The sequence below is a fragment of the Hevea brasiliensis genome, chromosome 4, assembly GCF_030052815.1.
Source record: "Hevea brasiliensis isolate MT/VB/25A 57/8 chromosome 4, ASM3005281v1, whole genome shotgun sequence".
NCBI classification, from domain to species: Eukaryota; Viridiplantae; Streptophyta; class Magnoliopsida; order Malpighiales; family Euphorbiaceae; genus Hevea; species Hevea brasiliensis.
Window position 1 is genome coordinate 8,391,890 of NC_079496.1, and position 22,881 is coordinate 8,414,770.

The following is a 22,881-nucleotide window of genomic DNA, read 5'->3' on the forward strand; positions in this document are numbered from 1 at the left end:
AAGACCTAATTGGCTTAAATAAACTACATCAACTTTCTTCATTTCAGATGCAACAATTATATCAAATGATAATTGCTATATTAAGAGAGATAAATATACTTTACATTGCAAACAAGAGTCAGTACAGCAAAATGTTTCTAATGACAAGTAGATCGCTTTAATCTTTATAGTTGCAACACTATTCCACAGGCCATCTAGTCCCACTACAACAAAACAAAGAGAACTCAACTCTGGTTCAGGAAATTATAACCTCCTTGATTCTCTTCTTTAGCTTTGTTGGTTTCACTCCCCCACCCCTTTCCTTTAGGGATCCTTCTCTTCTAATATAAGTGATCCCTTGGTGAAGCAAAGTTTCCATTCAAGTTTCAAATTCTCCATCAGGGACTGAAAATCATGGCATCAAATCAAAATTTGCCTCCAGTAGAGAATGAACTTCTGACAGAGAAGAAACTTTGAAATCTGGTTCTACATCTACATTGTTGAAATCAGCCAAACTATATCTCCCTTTTTCATCAAGTAAGCATGTGAATGCTCCAGCTAATTTCCCACAAGTGACCTGTAAAATTGTAATAGCCATAGAGTCAATCATCGTATAAGCAGTACCATGAATAATTCATCAATATCACAAACCCCAAAACTTATCAGAACTAGAACAAGTGGCTAGCAGGAGCAAGAAAACACATTCCCTATGCAACCTGACTGTTTATGATATATAACTTGTTTTAAGGTGGTAGCAAAAGTTCCCACTTAAAATAAGCATTAGAAAAATAAATTTCAAGAAGAAAGTTCATGCTTACATCATCTTTGAGGCTATCACCAACCATCATGACCTCATTAGGCTGAAATTCCCAAGTTGAGCAGATATGCAGGAGAGGAGCTGGGTCTGGTTTACAAGGACGGAACTCCCTGCTTAATGCTGGAGAAAACATGATCTGCAGTAATAAGACATAGCAGACAGAATTAAAATCGAATACTTCGGTTTTAACTGCTTGTAAGGATAAAGAGAAGAAAAAATATCCGCATACAGAGTATGCATGTCAATGGAGATACTAGAGAGGGACACAGCTCTGGCATGTGTTCTGCATAAAGTTCACATTTGACAGTCAGAACATGGATAAACCAGTACTCACAAGAGGAATGTTTCCAAAGTCAAAACCAGAATAGCCATCAGAACAAAAAACCTCAAAACTCTATGTTCAGCTGTTGGGTTCATTGTTTGTTTGTAGTATAGGGTTGGGAAATTGAATATAAAATAGCAATCGGATATCTTCATCATAACCCAAATTAAGAGATATGGGAAAAGTTTAAAGCATCATAAAATTCCCATTCCTTGACCCATGGTCCTCAAGACCATAAAAAATGTTCACTTTTCATTGGAGATTGGACGACTTACTAGTTTATACGTTTGACACGATAACAAACTGCATTAGCACCAACTCTTTGTACACACATTCATAGGCCCTCCACTCAAATACAATACATCTAAGCATTTGACAAAGATTACGTGGATTAAAACTTCATATTACAATTCAATAACCTTTTAACAAAAAATAAAAAAGATCTTACACCAGACCGCAAATGAAAAAGGTCAACTGCCTCCTTGACATTTCGAGTAATTAAACCCCTTCTGAAAACCAAAAAGAGAGCCTTTTGTCACTATACCATAAGTACTACATTGCAAAACTTGTCAGCAAATACAATCATCATAATGAAGCCAAATTTGCATTAATAAATTTGTAAACAAAGGTCACCAATTGATAACATTCTAAAATGTATGGACTCACAGGCAGCCAACAAAAAGAAGAAAGCAACAATTCTACTTCACCATTAATGATTCCCAAGAAGAAAGTGAAGGAAAACAATAGCAAGGACCACTTCCTAGCACATAGGCACAATACCCAAACGTTAAAACTACAATATCTTCACAAACACATCACTCAGATTATTGCTATTTTATACAATACTTTTGCAAATCAAGCATGAACAGATTCACTTCTAACAGGAGATGTCAGACTCAACTCTCCAAACCCGCCACCACTGGAAACCCAAAAAACATCCAGTACTGGGAAAAAATCAAGTAAATAAACATCCCACGTTGTAAAATAAGCAAGTGAAATCTGAGTAACAAACTGAATAAGCTCTCATAAAGGAATATACGCAAATAAACAAGAAAAATCCAAAAAAAAAAGTGTTATGAGCATTGAAACTTTACCTTATTTTCTTTGAATCGAGAAACTCACACAGCTCTACTGCGCCTGCACCACATTTAATTTTAAAAATTCATATAATTTTCCATTAACCCACTTAAATTCAACAATGCAACACCGCATAAACAAACGAGGAACTAACCGGGCATAATTCGGAGGCGATCGAGGCCCTGGCGCTCAAAATCACGGATGATCCCATAAGCTTTGCGCTGTTTATCGGGACTCCACCTCTCAATGTGATGCAAGATATCAATCCCAGAAGGATTCTCTGCTTTAATTCTGCGATACTCGTCATTCCCGAGAACTGCCTTATACATTGCGGCAAAATCGATAACGGGGACCGTTAGGGTTCCGTCCATGTCGAAGACGACACCTCTTAAACGAGCTCTGGTGGTATTGACCGTGGTAGAGTGAGAAATGGGACATGGAGATTTACGCTGCATGAAGAGGAAGGATTTGCAAAGAAGCGAGGACATGGGAAGAAAAGATAGAGAAGGATAAGGAGTGGAGGCTAGAGTTACTCAACTCGCCAGAGGAAAGCGGCGACAGCGAAGGGCAGATACTTTTTTTTTTTTCACTAAGGACAGACACTCGGAGTCGGAGGGAACAAAGAGTGAAGAAATTATTAATTTAATCCCTAAATTTTATCTCTAATGCTGTTTAATCTCTGAATGACTTTCCTTCCGTCAAAATTAAACTCCCTCTGTCTCAAATTGCCGTTAATTTAGAGAAAAAGACAAAAATACCATTAATTTAATTATTAAATTAACCCAAATTTCTCTCCTCTTTCAACTTTTTCAACTTCTTCCGTTCTACAAAAGAAGTTCGCAGGCAATAACAAATTCAAACAATTACATCAATTACCCAAACTGATTACGCATCATGAACAAGAATAAATTCCAGCAATTACCAACAAAATCATCCAGCAAATCCATCCATTCTCCAGCAATTACCCAACAATGCAATTATCAATCAAAGTACAAGTATGAACATCAAACCATTCTCTAAGTCAATGCATGCATAACGAAACACCAATAGAAAAGAGTAGTTGCTAGTTGCTACCCGTCCTTGCATTCAAACCGGCCAAAGTGGCTATGGCAGCTCTGTCATGCGTCGAAGCTTAAAGGAGTAAAGGCTTTTAAGTGGATTGTAGAAGTATAAAGCAGAGTGAATGATGGACGTTGTGCATGGAGAAGGGAAATGGTTGCAGCGGTGGGGAAAAGAGAAAAAAAATAAAAATAAAATTAAATCAAAGGAGAGCGAATGGGGAGGATAACTTCTCTTAAATTTTAAATCAGAATTAGCCCTTGACCAATTCATTAAGTTTCTTTTATAATTATTTTAATTTAAAATCTTTTCATTATTAAAAATACATTTAATTTGGTGATTATGATTAAGTGTTTATCACAAATTATTAAATATTAACAGCTATTTATTAAAGAATTAACTGTCAACGGCTGAAATTTTTTTAAAAGCTTATCAAAAAATCATACTTATTAAATACTTTTAATTTGTTTTAAAATATCTAAAAATTAGAATTTAAAGCTAATGTATTACAAGATCCCAAGACTTTTTATAAATATGGCAATATGCTCAGTATTTGCCTACGGCATTAAGGCTTTTGGTCTTCTTCGTTTGTGATAGAAATAATTATCAGGATTCAGATTTTACATGTTTTCAATCTGATTTTTGTACTTTTATTGGTTTTTGTGTTTCAAGCTTTCGTGTTTGCTCTTTTCCTTGCTCTCAGGTGTGCATGATGTGAAGGAGACGGCAGAAAAAAGAAAAAGCATGGAGAATTTGAGAAGGAAAATAAAATAAGAGAAGAAACGTAATCTTTAAGATGGCTTGAGAAGGTATCCATCCATTATTGATCAGATAGCTAACTTAAATTCTGAGTTTCATTGATCTGCTATATTAGTCGATGTACTAAGCTGAAAATTTCTAATTTTCTAGTCCAGTCCAATGGCTACAGCAGGCGGTTGACTGTGAAGAAATGTTTGCAGCAAAAGCAACTGAATTATTGATTCGATTGCTGGTTAAACCAGTCGTATTGACTGATCAGTCCGATTTTAAAAACAGAGCAATTACAGAACTCATATGAATCTTCAACAAGTGAGCAACTGAATTGGCTGATCTTTAAGGAAAAACAAAATGAATTGCGTAGTAGAATGTGATTAATAAAATTTGGTAATTTGACCCATTAACTTGTAATCTTCTCCTAAGTCATAAAGAAATACAGTGCTTAATTTAATATTAGGTATTCGGTAATTATCAAATCTTGCTATTGCTTCTGTCGCAGTACAAAAACGTTACTTGCAGGTGCAGTTGTAATAATTACTTACCTATTTCATGTGGACAGTCATCAAGATATGGAAAATAATTATATATAATAAATATATGTACTTAAACTAAATTAATTACTCACCCATATTAATTTTTTAAGTGTATTTAATGTAAATTTTAGAATAATAATAATAATAATAATAAGATATATATTAATTTCTTGTATTATAATCTAATTTGTTCTTGAGGGCGAGGGGATGTGTTAGCATTTGTCGTTATAGAAAGAGACCATGTTTTGAGTCTTTGTCATTTGCTTTCCACAGTCTATTGCTGATGACCCTTTAGAAGAAACAGTCCTGTTTCAGTGGAAGTTGGGCTCATATTGTGGGCATTCTTTACACCACAAAAAATTTCAAGCAATAATACGTTTTTCTGTTAACCATTTGTGAAGGTGGGTGGAAATAGGTTAAGATGGGAAATTAATAGGGGGCAGAGCCACCAATTGTTCTTGGCCTTTTGCGATATCAGAAGGTGACGAAGACAAACATAAGAATCAGGCAAGTTTCAGCCAATGATTGTAATGAACGGTTTGAAAAATCTTCACCATCTCTTTCACCGTTTCAAGGAGAGACAGGCAAGTTTTAAATTCTTTTATTATGCATAAATCTTTTCTATTATTATTATAATAATATGATAAAGATTAAAATAAATAAATATATTAAGACATAATGACCTTTTTTTTCCAAAGCCAAAAAGGAAGTATATTCTAAATCAACGTATTAATGATATAAATATGATTGAAAATCAATTATTAATGGAAAATCAGAAACACCTTTTTAAATTTAGAGAAAACTTTTGCTTAAGTTTTTTTCCAATGACATTTCAGACCAAAGACAACTAAAATTAGGCTAATTATTAGGTATACCAGGAGCACTAAAAAATAGTGCTCCCTCTCTAACAGAAAGTGGGTTCTTCCTATTATATAGGAAGTGGGTCTCACATGATTGTGAGAGAAGGTGTATGTGCACCAGGTGCCCTTAATAATTCTCCCTAAAATTATTGTGAAAGGGAAAAGTTTTTCTTTCCTCTGTTACTGCATGCCAATTTTCTTCTTCCTTCATATTTGGATCCTCTTCCTCCTATAAAACACAGATACTCTCTCTTTCCACTCTCTGAATTTATTTCCTTGAGTTTCTCTTCCAAATTTCTACAGACTACCTCCTCCGTCCTCATGGCCTGCTCAGCCAACGAGTTGGCCCAGTTTTTCGGCCCCAACATCACCAACTCCACTGCCGCTGCCGACTTCATCTGTTCCCGCTTCACCATCTTTGATAACAACTACACCGCCACCAAATATGCCATTGACAGTACCTACCTCCTATTCTCTGCCTATCTTGTATTCTCCATGCAGTTAGGTTTCGCCATGCTCTGTGCAGGCTCTGTTCGCGCCAAAAACACCATGAACATCATGCTCACCAACGTTCTTGACGCTGCTGCTGGCGGCCTTTTCTATTACCTCTTCGGTTTCGCTTTTGCCTTCGGCACCGGAGGCTCAGAGAATGGCTTTATTGGCAAGCACCATTTCGGTCTCAAGACCATCCCATCCAATGATTTGGACTACAGCAACTTTCTTTACCAGTGGGCGTTTGCTATAGCCGCAGCTGGGATTACTAGCGGCTCCATCGCGGAAAGAACCCAATTTGTGGCTTATTTAATATATTCCTCCTTTTTAACTGGGTTTGTTTACCCGGTTGTTTCTCACTGGTTCTGGTCTACCGAAGGGTGGGCTTCTGCTTTGAAAACTCACAATCCCTTGTTTAATAGTGGAGTCATCGATTTCGCTGGATCTGGGGTAGTGCATATGGTGGGTGGTATTGCTGGGTTATGGGGCGCTGTCATTGAAGGCCCAAGAATAGGCCGTTTTGACCATTCCGGCAGGGCCATTTCCTTGCGTGGACACAGCGCTTCTCTGGTGGTTCTCGGTACTTTCTTGCTCTGGTTTGGATGGTATGGGTTCAATCCTGGGTCTTTCAACAAAATCTTGGTGGTTTACACCGATGGGAGCTATAATGGTCAATGGAGTGCAGTTGGTCGAACCGCCGTTACCACCACCCTAGCAGGTTGCACTGCAGCTTTGACCACTCTTTTTGGGAAAAGAATTTTATCTGGCCATTGGAATGTAACAGATGTTTGCAATGGCTTGCTTGGTGGTTTCGCTGCCATTACTGCTGGGTGCTCCGTTGTTGATCCATGGGCTGCAATAATCTGCGGGTTCGTTGCTGCTTTGGTATTAATTGGCTGCAACAAGTTAGCTGAGAAGTTAAAATATGATGACCCACTAGAGGCTGCCCAGCTTCACGGTGGTTGTGGCGCTTGGGGAGTGATCTTCACCGCTTTGTTTGCCAGAAAGAAGTATGTGGATCAGATTTACAAGCCGGGTCGACCTTACGGGTTGTTCATGGGTGGTGATGGAAGGCTCTTGGCTGCTCATCTCATACAGATTCTTGTTATCACGGGGTGGGTCAGTGCCACGATGGGTCCACTGTTTTATATTCTTCACAAGCTTAAGCTTTTAAGAATCTCAGCTGATGATGAGATGGCGGGTATGGATCTGACCCGGCATGGTGGGTTCGCTTACATTTACCATGATGAAGATGAGTCCTCAAAGCCTGGAATCAAGTTAAGGAACATTGAACCCTCAGCCACAACTTCTAATTCATCGGACGTTTAGAACCTTTTTTTTTTTTTTGCATTATTAAAAAATATTAGGGTCTGGCGGATGAGTGAGTGGTGCATGTTGGGGATAATGAATACTTGGACTAGAATGGTTTGTTTTCAATCCATAATTATATAAGTTGACATGAAGAATATGAAATTTTTGTTTCTGTAATATATAAATTGACACCTTAAAATTTTATTTTAAAGTATTTATAATTTTAAAAAATGAATATATTCATTAATAATTATCATTTAATAAAAGGAAGAAGAGCTTCTGCAAAAGTCATTGGAAAAGGAGGAAATGCTTTTGTTTTATAATGAACTTTTGAATGGTTTGGATGTGAAGGTGAGATGAGTGGCTACTGGTAATGGAATTGTTTTGTTTTCTAATCATGGGCAACCAATGGCAATCGGAGAACTAAAACCATCAGCGATACGAGAACTTTTTGACAATACTCAACTTGTGTTGGATTCATTTATGAAGTCATGTGTTGTAGCTATTCTCTTGGGCCACTCTCCCTTGGAAGAGGAGAGAATCTTGTGATCCAATAAAAATGGAACTGGTAATACGCTTAAATCCACCCTTTGAAATTGAATCTTCGCTGGGCCATTCATATGATTTCACACACGTCATATTTATCATTATTATTATCTTGATCATGTGATGAAGAAAAGCCCACCTCTAGCCTTGTAATTGTTAAGCATTACGCAATCAATTGAGGTTGCAAAGTTGCAGCTGCGGTGAACTGGTGGCTGATTTTGCTAAAAAATATTAATGTTGCATGTACCAAAATGGCATAAATGTGAAATTTTGTTTACATAAAAAAATAATAAAAATTTAATTTCTTATGAATTCTTTATATATATATATATGTGTAAAATAAAATTAAGAATCTAACGTTTTGATTGTTTATATGTGAAAAATCATTTAATTTATAATTCCAATGACTAGCACATGAAATGTGATCTAACTCATAATAATGATGGGTCTACATTGAACTACTGGATGGAATTATCTTCCAATTTACGCTCTCAGAGGCAGGATAATAAGTCTGTTATCCTGCTGGTCTTCCTCCTTTGGCATCTGTGAGAGAGCCAGGACTATGTGGGCTAGTTTTGCCAAAAACATAATTTCATCACCGAAGTTCAAGGTTTCAGTAATGTAATCATAGAAGGAGACTCTCAAACTATCATTCAGGCTATAAATGGAGCTTCAGCTCCCATGGAAGTTCAGGGTATTTTTACTTGACATATTATCCTTATCCTCTAGCTTTGATACTGTAAACTTTTCCTTTGTTAGAGATGTTAAAATAGGGTGTCTAATTGCTTGGCCTCCAAAGCCCAGAGGGACTCTTTCTTTGTAATCCCTGGGAACAAGTGATATTTGTATCCTCTTCACTACCTACTCAAGGCTTTCAATGAAAACTCTACCTTTTGGGGGAAAGAAACTCACAACAATGCTGAATAGATAGCAACAAGTATGGGAATGAATGCACAAGCAAGGTAAGTCACAAAATGTGGACATAGTTGGAATGCAACGTTCTCCTTGATTTCTTTTAGTGGGTATTACATTACTTTAATGAAAGGAGACCTCTTTGGTGAACTATGACGTCACTATGAGTCCTAATGTAGTAATTAAGCAGTAAGCACAAACACTAAAAAAATTTGAATTTAAAGGGTCCTTATGAAACAACCCACAAAATACCCTCCAGAAAGGGCACTCCCAAAGGAAGAAGACACAGGACTTTCCATGAAGGTAGCCACTGGTGAGACCAGTCAAATACTCAAATTATAGGGTTAAGTTTAAGTTTAAAAAAAAAATTCATGTATGAAGTTTTGAGTTTTATATATTGTGTGCCCATTGATTTTATATAAATGATTAAATAAATATAAATATATTTTATAACAATATTCATCAAATTTTGTATATTATATTTTAAATAAATAAAACATAAATATTTTATAAAATTATTAAAATTTTAAAATATAAATTATTAATAAAAATATATTTTAAGTATATTATTAATTAAACTATATAAAATTAATTAAATTTAAATATTATTTCGATAATAATAATTGAATTTAGAATATATTCAAATAATTTAAAATAAAATTTGATTATATTTAAAATAAATAATTGAATTTAAGTTGAAGTTGGATTACCATGTCTACCCTTGTTTTTCTACTTTTTTTTTTTTTTTTTCTTTCTTTTCTTCGCGTGGCCTTCGCTGCATGCTCTCAACTAACCGTTGGAAATTATGGCCACCTACAGCCCTTTCATGGTAGATTGGACAACTTGGACCCAAAATCTTATTCCTTGTCAAATTTGGTCTTGACTAGATATTCTTGATAAATCCTTGCAAGATGTTCTTGATGGTGATTTTACGAAATTATTTTTTTATTAAATTACTTCATCTTAAATTTTGTACACACATCAACTTAGATCTCTATTCACAGTTCTAATACTAATTATTGTGAAAATTAACACAAATAAAAAAATATAAAATTTCAAATGGTTTAATAAAATTTTACTCCATAAATAAATTTAAGATTATAATGATAATTTATTATTTTATAAATTTATTTTCTTTTTCTATTTAATTATTATATATTAAAAATTTATATATATAATTTTATTTGTTGATATTATATATATATATATATATATATATTCAAAATTGAGAAAAAAAAATTTACCATAATTAATTTCTCCTCACTGGCCATGCCATGACCACACGGCTTTTGTTTTTCTAGCCGTGGCCCTCACTGCATGCTCTCCAGCAAGCAACTCCTTTGAAATTACGGCCACCGTTTTAGTCAAATTCGGTGTTGACCGAATTTAAAGGCCATGCAAACCTTTTTTTTTTTTTTTTTTTTTAATCTTTCCAATAAATTCAACTATTATCTTCCTATTTAAATTTTAACTCTTATGACTAAATCCTATTTGAACTTGAATTCAGCACCGTATACGTTAAATTATTGTGAAAGAACTAGGGTTTTATCCTTCTATTTTACTTGTTCCAACCTCTTAAAATGCATTCAATTGTATGAGATATTACTTCATATTTTGTATGGTATAATCAAAATTATAATTATAATTATATTATATATTTAATTATATATTCAATATTATTATCATTATCACTATTCAGCTAACACTGCTATTATTACTATTATTCTTATATTATCATCATTTTCATCACAACCACCACCACCATCTTTTCATTAGCAATATCGTTATCACTGTCTTTATTACTTGACCATCATCATTACCATTTAGTTGCTATCACCTTTGCCACCACATATTCACTATCTCACCTTGTCACCACCATCACTACCTAGTCACTACAGTATCGCTACTACCATTACTACTTCACTATTAATACTACTTGACTACCAATTATTGTAATCATATTACTTCTTATTATTAATATTATAAATAAATTAAATAATAAAATAAAAATTACAATCATATTATAATACTTATATTTTTATTTTATAATTAAATATAAAAATATAATAATAATTATATCATATTATATTATAATTTTAATTATATTATCAAACGTAATCTTAATTCTAATAAAAACAAATTAGTTCCATAAAAATGATAAACACACAGATCTAAATCAAATCAAGTCAAGTAGCTTAATTTCAACTTTCTTCCATTCCATCACATTGGATAAATTCTCTCTTTTATGGCATTTTTAAAGGGGAAGAGAATCCTACTATCTCCTCTAAACAATTAAAAACTTTCATTCATAGGATTGGATCTTATATGTGAAAATCAAATGCTTCCTACCACGAATGTGATGTATCAACTGCCCATGATCGTGATATCCTTTAAATATAAAAGAAAGTTTTGAGAGAGAAATTCACATATTATAATTAAAATAGCTAGCTAGGTTCTGCCTGCTCATATTCATAAGTACATACAAATTAATAATAACCCAAGTCCTTAACTGTGAGCTTTATTTAACCAAGAATATCCAATGAATAAAAAAAAAAAAAACCTTGCCTTCATTTTATATATATATGTAAAACTTTTCAAAATAATAAAAAAAAAGACCTAGAATTTTTTGTCATATTTTGACGGTCTTCTTCAACATAACATTGTTAAAAAAATAAATAAATAAAAATACAAGAGATGACTAGGATTTGAAGTCATTTGCTATTGATTAGCAATTAAAATTTACATTCAAAGTGAATTAGCTTCATTAATATGGAAGGCGTATTGGAAGAGCTTAATTTAGTTGTCCTTATTTGTCTCATATGAATATGTATACTACAAATTCCCTTTGTCTCATCATCAATATAATACCTAATTACTACTAATAATTTTAATATGTAAATAATTTAATTTTTATATGTTATTTTAATTTAATATATAAAATAAAATTATGTTTTAAATTGTTTATTAATTATTTTATATTTTATTTTTATTACTTTTTATATAAATAAAATTTTTAATAAAAATATAGTAATATAATAAAAATATTAATTAAAAATATGAAATCATTTGAAGTTAATTCAGTCACATGATTTTTTTCATAATTTTAAATATTAAAATTTTGTTATATCTCTTAATATACATATATTAAAGAAATATAATATATTTAAATATTATCTTTATTTATTAATATTGATATTATTTTTAAAATAATATTAGTGATATGAAAATAAAGTATAAATAAAGTGACAAAAATAAAATTATATATATGTACCATATAATATTATAGGTATATGCGGTAGATCAACTTGATGGTAAACAAATTTCAATGCCCCTAATAACAAATAGAATTTGGAATTAATAAATTAATTTATAGATCAAATTGTCACTGGCACTACATGGTAGGCCATACATTTTTATTAGCTCTATGGATTTTTTTTATTAGCTCGTTGATTCATTTGAGTTTGGCTTGTTGCAACACCGTCAACTTTACTTTATGTGTAATATGACCTGTTCTCATACCAAAGAATTTTCCAATATTTAGTTATATAAAATAAAGAAAATGCATTATCTATATACTTTGAAATATGTGTAAGAGTTTGGAGAGAAAATGAACTGTGTTTAACTTCATCTCAAAAATTATATTACAAAAATTTACTCAAATTTTATATATAATTCAAACACCTCATCTCAAATTAATGTGAGACAATAAGAAGAGGTTGGGGATTTCTTCTATTTTACTAGTTCCAGCAGCTTCCTACGAAAACTAATATATATGGAAACAGTGATTCTGCTCCTCACAGTTCTGAGCAACATATTAGTTCCATAAAATTGATCAAGCCTCAGATCTAAATCAAATCAAATCGCTTTCTTCCATCACATTGGATAATGGCCTCAAGGTTCAAATGGGAAAGAAAGAGGATGTTAACAAGGTTCGAAAACCTCCTCTAAATAATTAAAAACTTTCATTCATCGTATTGGATCTTATAATATATATATGTATATGAAAATTAAATGCTTCGTACCGCGAATGCGATGTATCAACTTCCCATGACCACGATGTCATCTATAAAAGAATATTTTTGAGAGAGACATTTACATATTGATTATAATAGTTAGGTGATTACTGTAACTTTTCTCTTTCTGCTCATATTAATAGGAGAAAATTCTAACATACATCTGAAATATTAAAAAATAAATTTTTTTTTATAGATGTATAAGGTAATTACTGTCCTTTTCTCTTTCTGCTCATATTAATAAGAGAAAATTCTAATATGCACTCGAAGCACTAAAAAATAAGGTTTTTTTTATAGATGTATAAATATAGTTATTCTCTAAATAAAAAAACAGTGAATCTTATATCACACAGGAGAAAGAGCATATACTCTAAGAGCATATTATAATATCTCATTAATAAATAGCAACATACGAGAGTTCATATAACTAGTCCCAAATTAAAAATAACCCAAGTCCTTGAGTGTGACCCTTATTCTGCAAAATAAGTTTGTAAAATTTGGAGTATTGAGTCTGGTCACGTTTTCACATTAATTTACTATTGATAACAAAGCTCCTCTTTTGTCGTTTTACGCAGAATCCTGATTGGTGGAACTACTGGGTGCTCTTTGCATTGCTACTTATAAATAATTCCATGCAGGCCAGTGCTGAGCATTGATTTATCCATTTTCAGCAGACACTCCTGCTGGGCATTGATTTATCCATCAGTTGCGACCAGTGTTTCCACCATACCCTCGTACTCGCAAGATGATGCCATTCTTCCCAGGAAGACCACTCTCCAATCACCATCCTTTTGCGCTCCAACTTCTGTTATCCACCTCGCTGTTGCTTTCTTTTTCTTATTTTTCTGCTTCTGCATTTGCTGCTGCTGCTACTTCTAGGAGGAGACAAGGACAAGAAGCGGAGGCACTTCTCAGATGGAAGAACAGCCTCCATGATCCAACTCATTCTCTGCTCGCATCCTGGAAGCTTGACAATTCCACCTTGCCATCTAATTCTTCTTCCAGCAGTCCCTGCAACTGGGTTGGAATAGCTTGTGATGAGTCAGGAAGTGTCACCCATATCAATGTCAGCAGTGGCAATTTAAGAGGTATGCTCCATAATCTTGATTTTTCCTGCTTCCCCAACCTACTCGAGCTTGATCTCCACAACAACTCCCTCTATGGAACCATTCCATCTTGTGTCAGTAACGTTTCAAAATTGACAAGCCTTGACTTGAGATACAATGATCTCTCTGGAAACATACCATCTGAGATAGGCCTTCTCTCGAGTCTTGGCTTCTTTTATCTGAACAATAATAACATGAATGGGTCTTTACCTAAGGAAATAGGAATGTTGAGGTCTCTTGAATGGTTGACCGTTGGTGAGAATTCTCTCTTAGGTTCCATCCCTTTGTCGCTTGGAAATTTGAGCAAGATTTCATATCTATGGCTTAATGAAAACAGATTTTCTGGATCCATCCCCCGGGAAGTAGGAAAGCTTAAATCACTCATTGACCTTTCTTTGCAGCGCAACATTATAACAGGTTCTATACCTGCATCCCTTGGGAATTTAAGCAACTTGAATATCTTAAATCTCTTTCAGAATAGAATTTTTGGATCCATTCCATCCCATCTAAGTCTTCTTTCAAAACTAACACAGATTGCCTTGAGCTCCAACGATATATCTGGAACCATTCCACCCCCCATCAGCAATCTCTCAAATCTCACATATCTTGACTTGAGTTCCAACAATCTCTCTGGAACTATTCCTCCACCCATCAGCAATCTTTCAAATCTCATACGCCTTGACTTTAGTTCCAATGATATATATGGTAATATTCCATCTGAGGTAGGCCTGCTCTCAAATCTTCGCTACTTAAATGTGCAGAAGAATAAGATAAATGGCTCTATCCCTCAGGAAATTGGAATGTTAAGGTCTCTTGATGAGCTAATTTGTGGTGAGAATTTTCTTTCGGGCTCTATCCCTTTGTCTATAGCAAATTGGAGAAATCTTTCATATCTATGGCTTAATGAAAACATGCTTTCTGGATCCATCCCTCAAGAGGTAGGAATGCTTAAATCACTAACTGACCTTTCTCTACAAAAAAACATCCTAACAGGTCCGATACCCGCTTCCATTGGAAATTTAAGCAACTTGAATATCATAAATCTATTCGAGAATGGACTTTCAGGACCTATACCCCACGAAATAGGAAAACTCAGATCCCTTGGTCACCTGAATCTTAACAGAAATAAACTAAGTGGCCAGATCCCTCAAGAGCTGAATAATCTTACATCTTTAAACTTTTTGGGATTGAGTTACAACAATTTGTCTGGCTGCCTACCTCCAGATATATGCCTCGGAGGAATGCTTAGCATTTTGACCGCAAATGAAAACAGTATCAGAGGTTCCATTCCCAAGAGTTTGAAGAACTGCACTAGTTTGGTCAGGGTAAGGCTGGAATGGAATCAACTTGAAGGAAACATATCAGAAGATTTTGGCGTATATCCGCAGTTAAATTACATTGACCTCAGTTACAATAAATTGTATGGTGGGCTATCACAAAATTGGGGGCACTGCCAAAATTTAACCTGCTTGAAAATTTCTAGCAATAGAATTTCCGGTAGCGTACCACCTGGGATTTCCGAAGCAACTCAATTGCAGGTGCTTGACCTCTCCTCCAATGAACTGGTAGGAGAGATCCCGAAAGAACTGGGAAAGATGCCATTACTGGTTCTCAAGATGAGTAATAATATGCTTTCAAGCAATATTCCTAAAGAACTTGGAATGCTATCAGATCTAGAGCAGCTTAACCTGGCAGCAAATCGTCTGGGCGGATCTATTCCTGAACAACTAGAGAAGTGTTCCAGGCTGCTTTTCTTGAATTTAAGTAGGAATACACTGGGCAATAGCATTCCCTTCCAGATTGGCAATTTACGCACTCTCCAAAGTCTTGACCTAAGCTACAATATGCTTAGAGGAGAATTGCCGTATAAGCTTGGGTTCCTTCGCAGCTTAGAAATTTTCAACATCTCCCATAATGAACTTTCAGGCTCCATCCCGTCAAGCTTTAGTGAGATGGTTAGCTTGACATCTATTGACATATCCAACAATCAATTGGAGGGTCCTCTCCCCAATAATCCAGCATTCAGCAAGGCATCAGCAGAAATGCTCGAGAACAATCAAGATTTGTGTGGCAACAACAAGGCTTTAGAGGCCTGCACCATGACATCTGGAAGGAAGCACAGCAAGAATATAGTGTTCTTAATCATGGCACCTGTTTTCGGCATTGTAATTCTACAATTTGCCACGCTTGGAATATTTGTTCGTCGCAGAAAGAAGAAGAACAAAGATAAGCCAATAGAAGTACTCAACGAAAATTTCACAACAATACTGAACCATGACGGAAAGATGGTACATGAAAGCATCGTTGAGGCAACCGAGGAGTTCGACTCCAAGTATTGCATTGGCGTTGGAGGAAGTGCGAGTGTTTATAAAGCTGAGCTGCCAACAGGTCAAGTTGTTGCGGTCAAGAAACTTCACCAACCTGAAGAAGGCGGGATCAATCTCAAAGCTTTCACAAGTGAGATTACGGCTTTGGCTGAAGTGCGACACAGAAATATTGTGGGGTTCTTTGGGTATTGTTTGCACCCAAGGCACTCATTTTTGGTGTACGAGTTCTTGGAACGAGGGAGCTTGGCTAAAGTACTAAGAAATGAGGCATCAGCCGTAGATTTAGATTGGATTAAGAGAATAACTATCATAAAGGGTGTGGCAGATGCTCTATGTTACATGCACCACGAATGCTTTCCTCCTATAATCCATCGAGACATATCAAGCAATAATGTTTTGTTGGATGCGGACCACACGGCTCATGTGTCTGACTTCGGTACGGCTAGAATTTTGAAGCCAACCTCTTCCAATTGGACTTCATTTGGAGGCACACTTGGATACGCAGCTCCAGGTATACAATTTCTTATATTCATGCACTTTTTGCACCGTAATGAGTAATTATTTCATACATTATTAAGAATACCATGGAGGGCCATTAATTTATTTCCTTTGTAGAGCTTGCCTACATGACGGAAGCAAATGAGAAATGTGATGTTTATAGCTTTGGAGTAGTAACATTAGAAGTGATCATGGGAAGGCATCCGGGAGATCTCATCTCGTCCTTGTCACTATCAACTGCCCACCAAATTCTATTCAAGGATGTAGTGGACCAACGCATTCTTCCTCCTCATTGTCAAGCAGCGGAGGAATTGGTTAACATTGCAAAGCTAGTGTTTGCTTGCCTTGATGCCAGTCCACGCTCTCGGCCAACCATGGAACAAGTTTCTCACGGGATAGCAATCCGAAAGCCCAACCATGCAACAAGTCTCTCACAAGATGTCGATTCGAAAGCAACATTTGCCAAGGCATTTGACACTGTAGAATTGGCAGACCTGTTTGATTGTCTGCGTCCTTAATTTCTAGTAATCGTAATCTAGCCATTTGCTTTTGGATGTATCCAGTATTTCCTACTAGATATATAGGATGTAGGAGTCCATGAAAATCAATAAAACTAATCAGCGAACTTCATCATCGCCAACTCTGCATGTTATTTTAGACAGAAAATTGAACAGGAGAAAAAATGGCAACAAAAACTTGAAAGGACTTGACAGGCATGTTATTGATTAACTAAATTGAAAATTGATCATGACATGAGCTAGTAACAGAGGAACACAACTCACAATAATAGAATCTTATTAGACAAAAACTTGTAAACACCATAGAAAAAGGCTCCTAAACTTGTAGACCACATCCTATGCTGCCGAAATTGGATTTCGGGCCAACTTAGCACATAACAATTCCAATCAGCTCATTTAAGCCTAAATTACATAGCACAGGTGATTCGTGCAATAGAAATTAAAGAAAAAAAAAAACTCATGGACAACTATGAACAGGTGAAACCAGTTTGCTCTCCCTCCCTCCCTTCCTCAACAAAGCACAACACTGGCTAAAAAACAAATACATCCTCATCTTCTCAACAATTTCAACAATGCAAATCACAATCAACTATCAACAAATAAAGGCCTTCAATATATCACAAATAAACAACCAACACTAAAAATTTTCCCATAAATTCCAAAAACTCGATTAAAAACCAAAAACAAAAACACAAATCAAGGCTTCCCTTTAATCATAAGCCACAAAAACCCAAAGAGTATTACAGGACTGCCTAGGTGCTATGTAGCACAGAAACGGAAACGCGGACACGGAGAAACGCAGAAACGGACACGGGGAAATGGCATTTTAAAAGATTTGAGAAACGAAAACTTAGGGGAAACGCGTAAATATAAAAAATATAGTGATATATTTATAAATAAATAACATATATACATATATATGTGTATATTTATGGATTTGAAAGTCCTAGTTATAACAAATTTAAATATTAAAAAAAGGAAAAAAATAATAAAATTAATTACTTGATTAATTAATTAGATTATTTATATATTTATAATTATAAATAATTGAAATAATAAATATATAGAATAATAAAATTAATATTAAAATACTGAAAATAAAGGTTCAAAGTTTTAATACAGTAAAAATTGAATAAAAAAAAATAATGACTAAAAAAAAAATTTCAAATAGGAAATAACGTGGGTATTAGGATTCGGAGAAGGAGCAGAGCCATCGAAGATGGAGCAGCGCCATCGGGGAAGGGAGGCTGATTGGCAGAGCATCGGATGGGGAAGGAAGCAGAGACCAGTACGCTGGCCCACCAGGTACTCCTCCTTCTCCTCTTCTTCTTCTTCTTCTTCTTTTTTCTTTGCCTTCTCCTTTCTTCCTGGAGGTGCAATTTTTTTTTTTTTAGAGAAACACGTGTCCGGCGAAGGAAACGACGTTTTCGATTTCAAGGAATTAAAACCATCAGCGATACGAGAACTTTTTGACAATACTCAACTTGTGTTGGATTCATTTATGAAGTCATGTGTTGTAGCTATTCTCTTGGGCCACTCTCCTTTGGAAGAGGAGAGAATCTTGTGATCCAATAAAGTTGGAACTGGTAATACGCTTAAATCCACCCTTTGAAATTGAATCTTCGCTGGGCCATTCATATGATTTCACACACGTCATATTTATCATTATTATTATCTTGATCATGTGATGAGAAAAAGCCCACCTCTAGCCTTGTAATTTTTAGGCATTACGCAATCAATTGAGGTTGCAAGTTGCAGCTGTGGTGAACTGGTGGCTGATTTTGCCAAAAAATATTAATGTTGCATGTACCAAAATGGCATAAATGTGAAATTTTGTTTACATAAAAAAATAATAAAAATTTAATTTCTTATGAATTCTTATATATATATATATATATATATATATATATATATATATATATATATATATATATATGCATGTAAAATAAAATTAAGAATCTAACGTTTTGATTGTTTATATGTGAAAAATCATTTAATTTATAATTCCAATGACTAGCACATGAAATGTGATCTAACTCATAATAATGATGGGTCTACATTGAACTACTGGATGGAATTATCTTCCAATTTACGCTCTCAGAGCCAGGATAATAAGTCTGCTATCCTGCTGGTCTTCCTCCTTTGGCATCTATGAGAGAGCCAGGACTATGTGGGCTAGTTTTGCCAAAAACATAATTTCATCACCGAAGTTAAAGGTTTCAGTAATGTAATCATAGAAGGAGACTCTCAAACTACCATTCAGGCTTTAAATGGAGCTTCAGCTTCCATGGAAGTTCAGGGTATTTTTACTTGATAAATTATCCTTATCCTCTAGCTTTGATACTGTAAACTTTTCCTTTTTTGAGATGTTAAAAGAGGGTGTCTAATTGCTTGGCCTCCAAAGCCCCGAGGGACTCTTTCTTTGTAATCCCTGGGAACAAGTGATATTTGTATCCTCTTCATTACCTACTCAAGGCTTTCAATGAAAACTCTACCTTTAGGGGGAAAGAAACTCACAACAATGCTGAATAGATAGCAACAAGAATGGGAATGAATGCACAAGCAAGGTAAGTCACAAAATGTGGACATAGTTGGAATGCAACGTTCTCCTTGATTTCTTTTAGTGGGTATTACATTACTTTAATGAAAGGAGACCTCTTTGGTGAACTATGACGTCACTATGAGTCCTAATGTAGTAATTATGTAGTAATTAAGCAGTAAGCACAAACACTAGAAAAATTTGAATTTAAAGGGTCCTTATGAAACAACCAACAAAATAACCTACAGAAAGGGCTGAAGGAGCGGAAGCATGAAAAACACAAGTTTATACCATTGAATTCAAAAATTTTCACATAGGGTCGCATGCATCATGCAAGATTTATTTTTATCTATTTGATTTCAATGATAAACAACATATTAAAACACTTTTAATATGTTTTTGAATCTGTATTTGCCATTTAAGAGATTTTAAAATTAATCAGATTAATTTTAGAACCCTAGATTAGATCAAGAACAAATACACTAACCTCTTATTGCATTACAGTGTATTTGTGCCTTTCGGATGCGTCTTCAGGACACCAGATGTTGTCCCTCTAGCTTGTCCACAAAAAGTTCACCTATGGTAGCCCTTGAACAGCTTCTAAAGCTTTTTCTATTAATTAGAAAATCAAGTTTTACCTTTTAAGATATTAAAGATGTAAACAGGACACTAGAAATAATTTCTAGTATTTTTAATTCAAGAGATTGTTTGCTAATTTCTTGGAATTGGTGAGAGATGAAGAAGAAGAGAAGGGAGAGCTTATTGGGTGGCGGCACAAAGAGAAGCAGCTGCTGGTTGTTTTTTTTCTTTTCATAACAACACTTATATAAGTAGGTCAACACATAAAACCATTGCCACATGTCACCCTCTGATTGGTTCTAGGTTCGATTGACCCAATTACATTGTGCCAAGTGTCAAACCTAGATTTAATATTAATCATTTTACATGATTAAAAAATATTTGGCAAGCTTATATGTAGTGCCATGTGTCACCATCTCATGGTGCCACATGTCACCCTGTGAAATGATCAAAATGCCCCTATGTCTTAATTTTGAGTTCTCAACCCAAAATAATTATTTCTCTTATTCTAATCAATTTATATCAAATATAAATCAATTAATTAATCTTTATTAATTAATTTCTCATTAATTAAATTATATTTAATTAGGTGATAACTTGTGTATGTGTGTGACTTACTAGGCTCATCACTAATTGGCAATGAGATATGATATCAACTCTTAATATCATCAGAACTCTTTCTTACCATAAATGATTTCTCTAAATCATTTTATGCACCTCATAGACCATGGTTAACACCTAGCATAGCATGCAATGGCCTCCTAATCAGTAATAAGGTTTACCTTAAATGAACCTATAATCATATGTTACCATGCACTAGAATCTCTCTGTTACAAAATCCCAACTCAAGCTGGAGTCATAGTTTAGGTCAAACTCCATTTGCTATAAATATTATGTTCTCTTTTAATTCCAGTTCTTGATTAAAAAGATTTTCTTATCAGAAACTCTTTCTGAATAAATCTATCTGTCCTGGCCAGGAACTTGAAACATCAAGAACAATTAAATGAACATAGGATTTTATCTCTATTTACTTAGAGAAACAGATTCTATCTTGATCAATACCTATCTCCATATATAACTAGTAGGAGCCAACACATACCCATATAGCCATACACAGTACAAGTATGAAAGCAGTATTAAACTCAAATCACCTATATACAAGATAACTGTGCTATTTCAGGTCTAAAGATTATATGCACTGATATGATTTATGACAATGCATTGACAAGAGTAAACTCTATGTGCTTGTCATAAGTGTCACTGGTTCGGCCTACTTATCATGTATAAGTGCCTATCATGTTTGTTATATGGCATGAGACTCACCATTCCATCTTATTTATATCTCATATAAATAACTTGGGAACAAACATGAATACAATCTTTCTGGATAAGTCATGTCCTTATTATGAAGTATCCTCGATTGTGAACCTATTTATGATACTTTGTACTAGAAATACTGTCACTCATATTCTTAACAACTTAAGAATAGAATTTCTAACAAAATATCAATGGACCTTTTCTATTACACATAAATATATTATGTAAACGGAAAAGTGAAAATGCATTTTATTAATAAAAACATGTATAAGATATATACTAAATGATATGCTCTAGGGCATACTACTAATAATCTCCCACTAGCATTAGAGCCATTCATTACAATATCTTAGACCCATTTTCTCAAGATGTCGGTCTAGCTGAGTCTGTGACATAGGCTTAGTGAATGGATCAGCTGGATTTTCAGCTGATGCTATTTTCTGCATGGCTACATCACCTCGTCCAACTATTTCTCTGATAATGTGGCAGTGCCTTTCTATGTGTTTGGATTTTTGGTGAGACCTTGGTTACTTAGCCTGTATGACTGCTCCATTGTTGTCACAGTGTAGTGGAACTGCTGATTCAATGGAAGGAACTACTGCAAGTTCTATCACGAACTTTTTTATCCAAACAGCTTCCTTTGCAAAGATTCGATACAAAGAATATACTCACCTCAGAGTGGAATCTGCAGTCGTGCTCTGTTTGAAACTCTTCTAACTGACTACACCTCCATTACAAATGAACACATATCCAGAGGTAGACTTTCTATCATCGATATCTGATTGGAAATCAGAATCAGTATAACCATCCAATTGCAAGTCTCCACCTCCATAGATCAAGAATAAATCCTTAGTTCTTCTCAAGTACTTAAAGATATTCTTGACAGCTATCCAGTGTTCCAAACCTGGATTGGATTGATACCTACTAGTCAAACTAACAGCATATGCGATATCCGGCCTAGTACACAACATTGCATACATTAAACTTCCAATAGCCGAAGCATAAGGAATCCTGGCCATTTTATCTTTTTCTTCAGGTGTCTTTGGAGACATCTCTTTAGAAAGATGGATACCATGTCTCACTGGTAACAATCCTCTCTTGGAATCAAGTATGTTAAACCTCTTTAACACCTTTTCCAAGTATAGACTTTGGGATAAACCAATTATTCTTTTCGCTCTATCTCTATAGATGCGAATCCCAAGAATATAGGTTGCCTCCCTTAAGTCTTTCATGGAGAATGTATTTGACAACCTTACCTTTACAGTTGTCAACATACGTGTGTCATTACCCATCAACAGTATATCATCCACATATAAGACA

At 34.6% G+C, this 22,881-nt stretch overlaps 3 protein-coding genes across 4 annotated transcripts; 2 read left to right on the plus strand and 1 right to left on the minus strand.

Annotated features, from left to right (window-relative positions):
• Positions 1 to 85: 85 nt before the first annotated feature.
• On the minus strand, positions 86 to 3,483 carry LOC110657520 (haloacid dehalogenase-like hydrolase domain-containing protein At2g33255). The gene is made up of 5 exons (XM_021814761.2): positions 2,350 to 3,483; positions 2,213 to 2,255; positions 1,567 to 1,627; positions 798 to 932; positions 86 to 556 (listed from the first exon to the last, which is right to left on the minus strand). The coding sequence occupies exons 1-5, from the start codon at positions 2,681 to 2,683 to the stop codon at positions 392 to 394; spliced, it is 738 nt and encodes a 245-aa protein (XP_021670453.1). The 5' UTR covers positions 2,684 to 3,483; the 3' UTR covers positions 86 to 391.
• Positions 3,484 to 5,549: 2,066 nt separating this feature from the next.
• On the plus strand, positions 5,550 to 7,417 carry LOC110657521 (ammonium transporter 1 member 1). Its single transcript, XM_021814762.2, has one exon. The coding sequence runs from the start codon at positions 5,725 to 5,727 to the stop codon at positions 7,222 to 7,224; it is 1,500 nt and encodes a 499-aa protein (XP_021670454.2). The 5' UTR covers positions 5,550 to 5,724; the 3' UTR covers positions 7,225 to 7,417.
• Positions 7,418 to 13,100: 5,683 nt separating this feature from the next.
• On the plus strand, positions 13,101 to 17,166 carry LOC110642504 (MDIS1-interacting receptor like kinase 2-like). 2 transcript variants are annotated; one of them, XM_058145227.1, is made up of 3 exons: positions 13,101 to 13,765; positions 15,008 to 16,621; positions 16,726 to 17,166. In XM_058145227.1, exons 1-3 carry the CDS (start codon positions 13,423 to 13,425, stop codon positions 17,124 to 17,126), a joined length of 2,358 nt encoding a protein of 785 aa, XP_058001210.1. In that variant the 5' UTR covers positions 13,101 to 13,422; the 3' UTR covers positions 17,127 to 17,166. The 2 variants fall into 2 exon arrangements, with proteins under 2 accessions (XP_058001210.1, XP_058001209.1); XM_058145226.1 differs by having other exon boundaries at positions 13,101 to 16,621.
• The last annotated feature ends 5,715 nt before the right edge of the window (positions 17,167 to 22,881 follow it).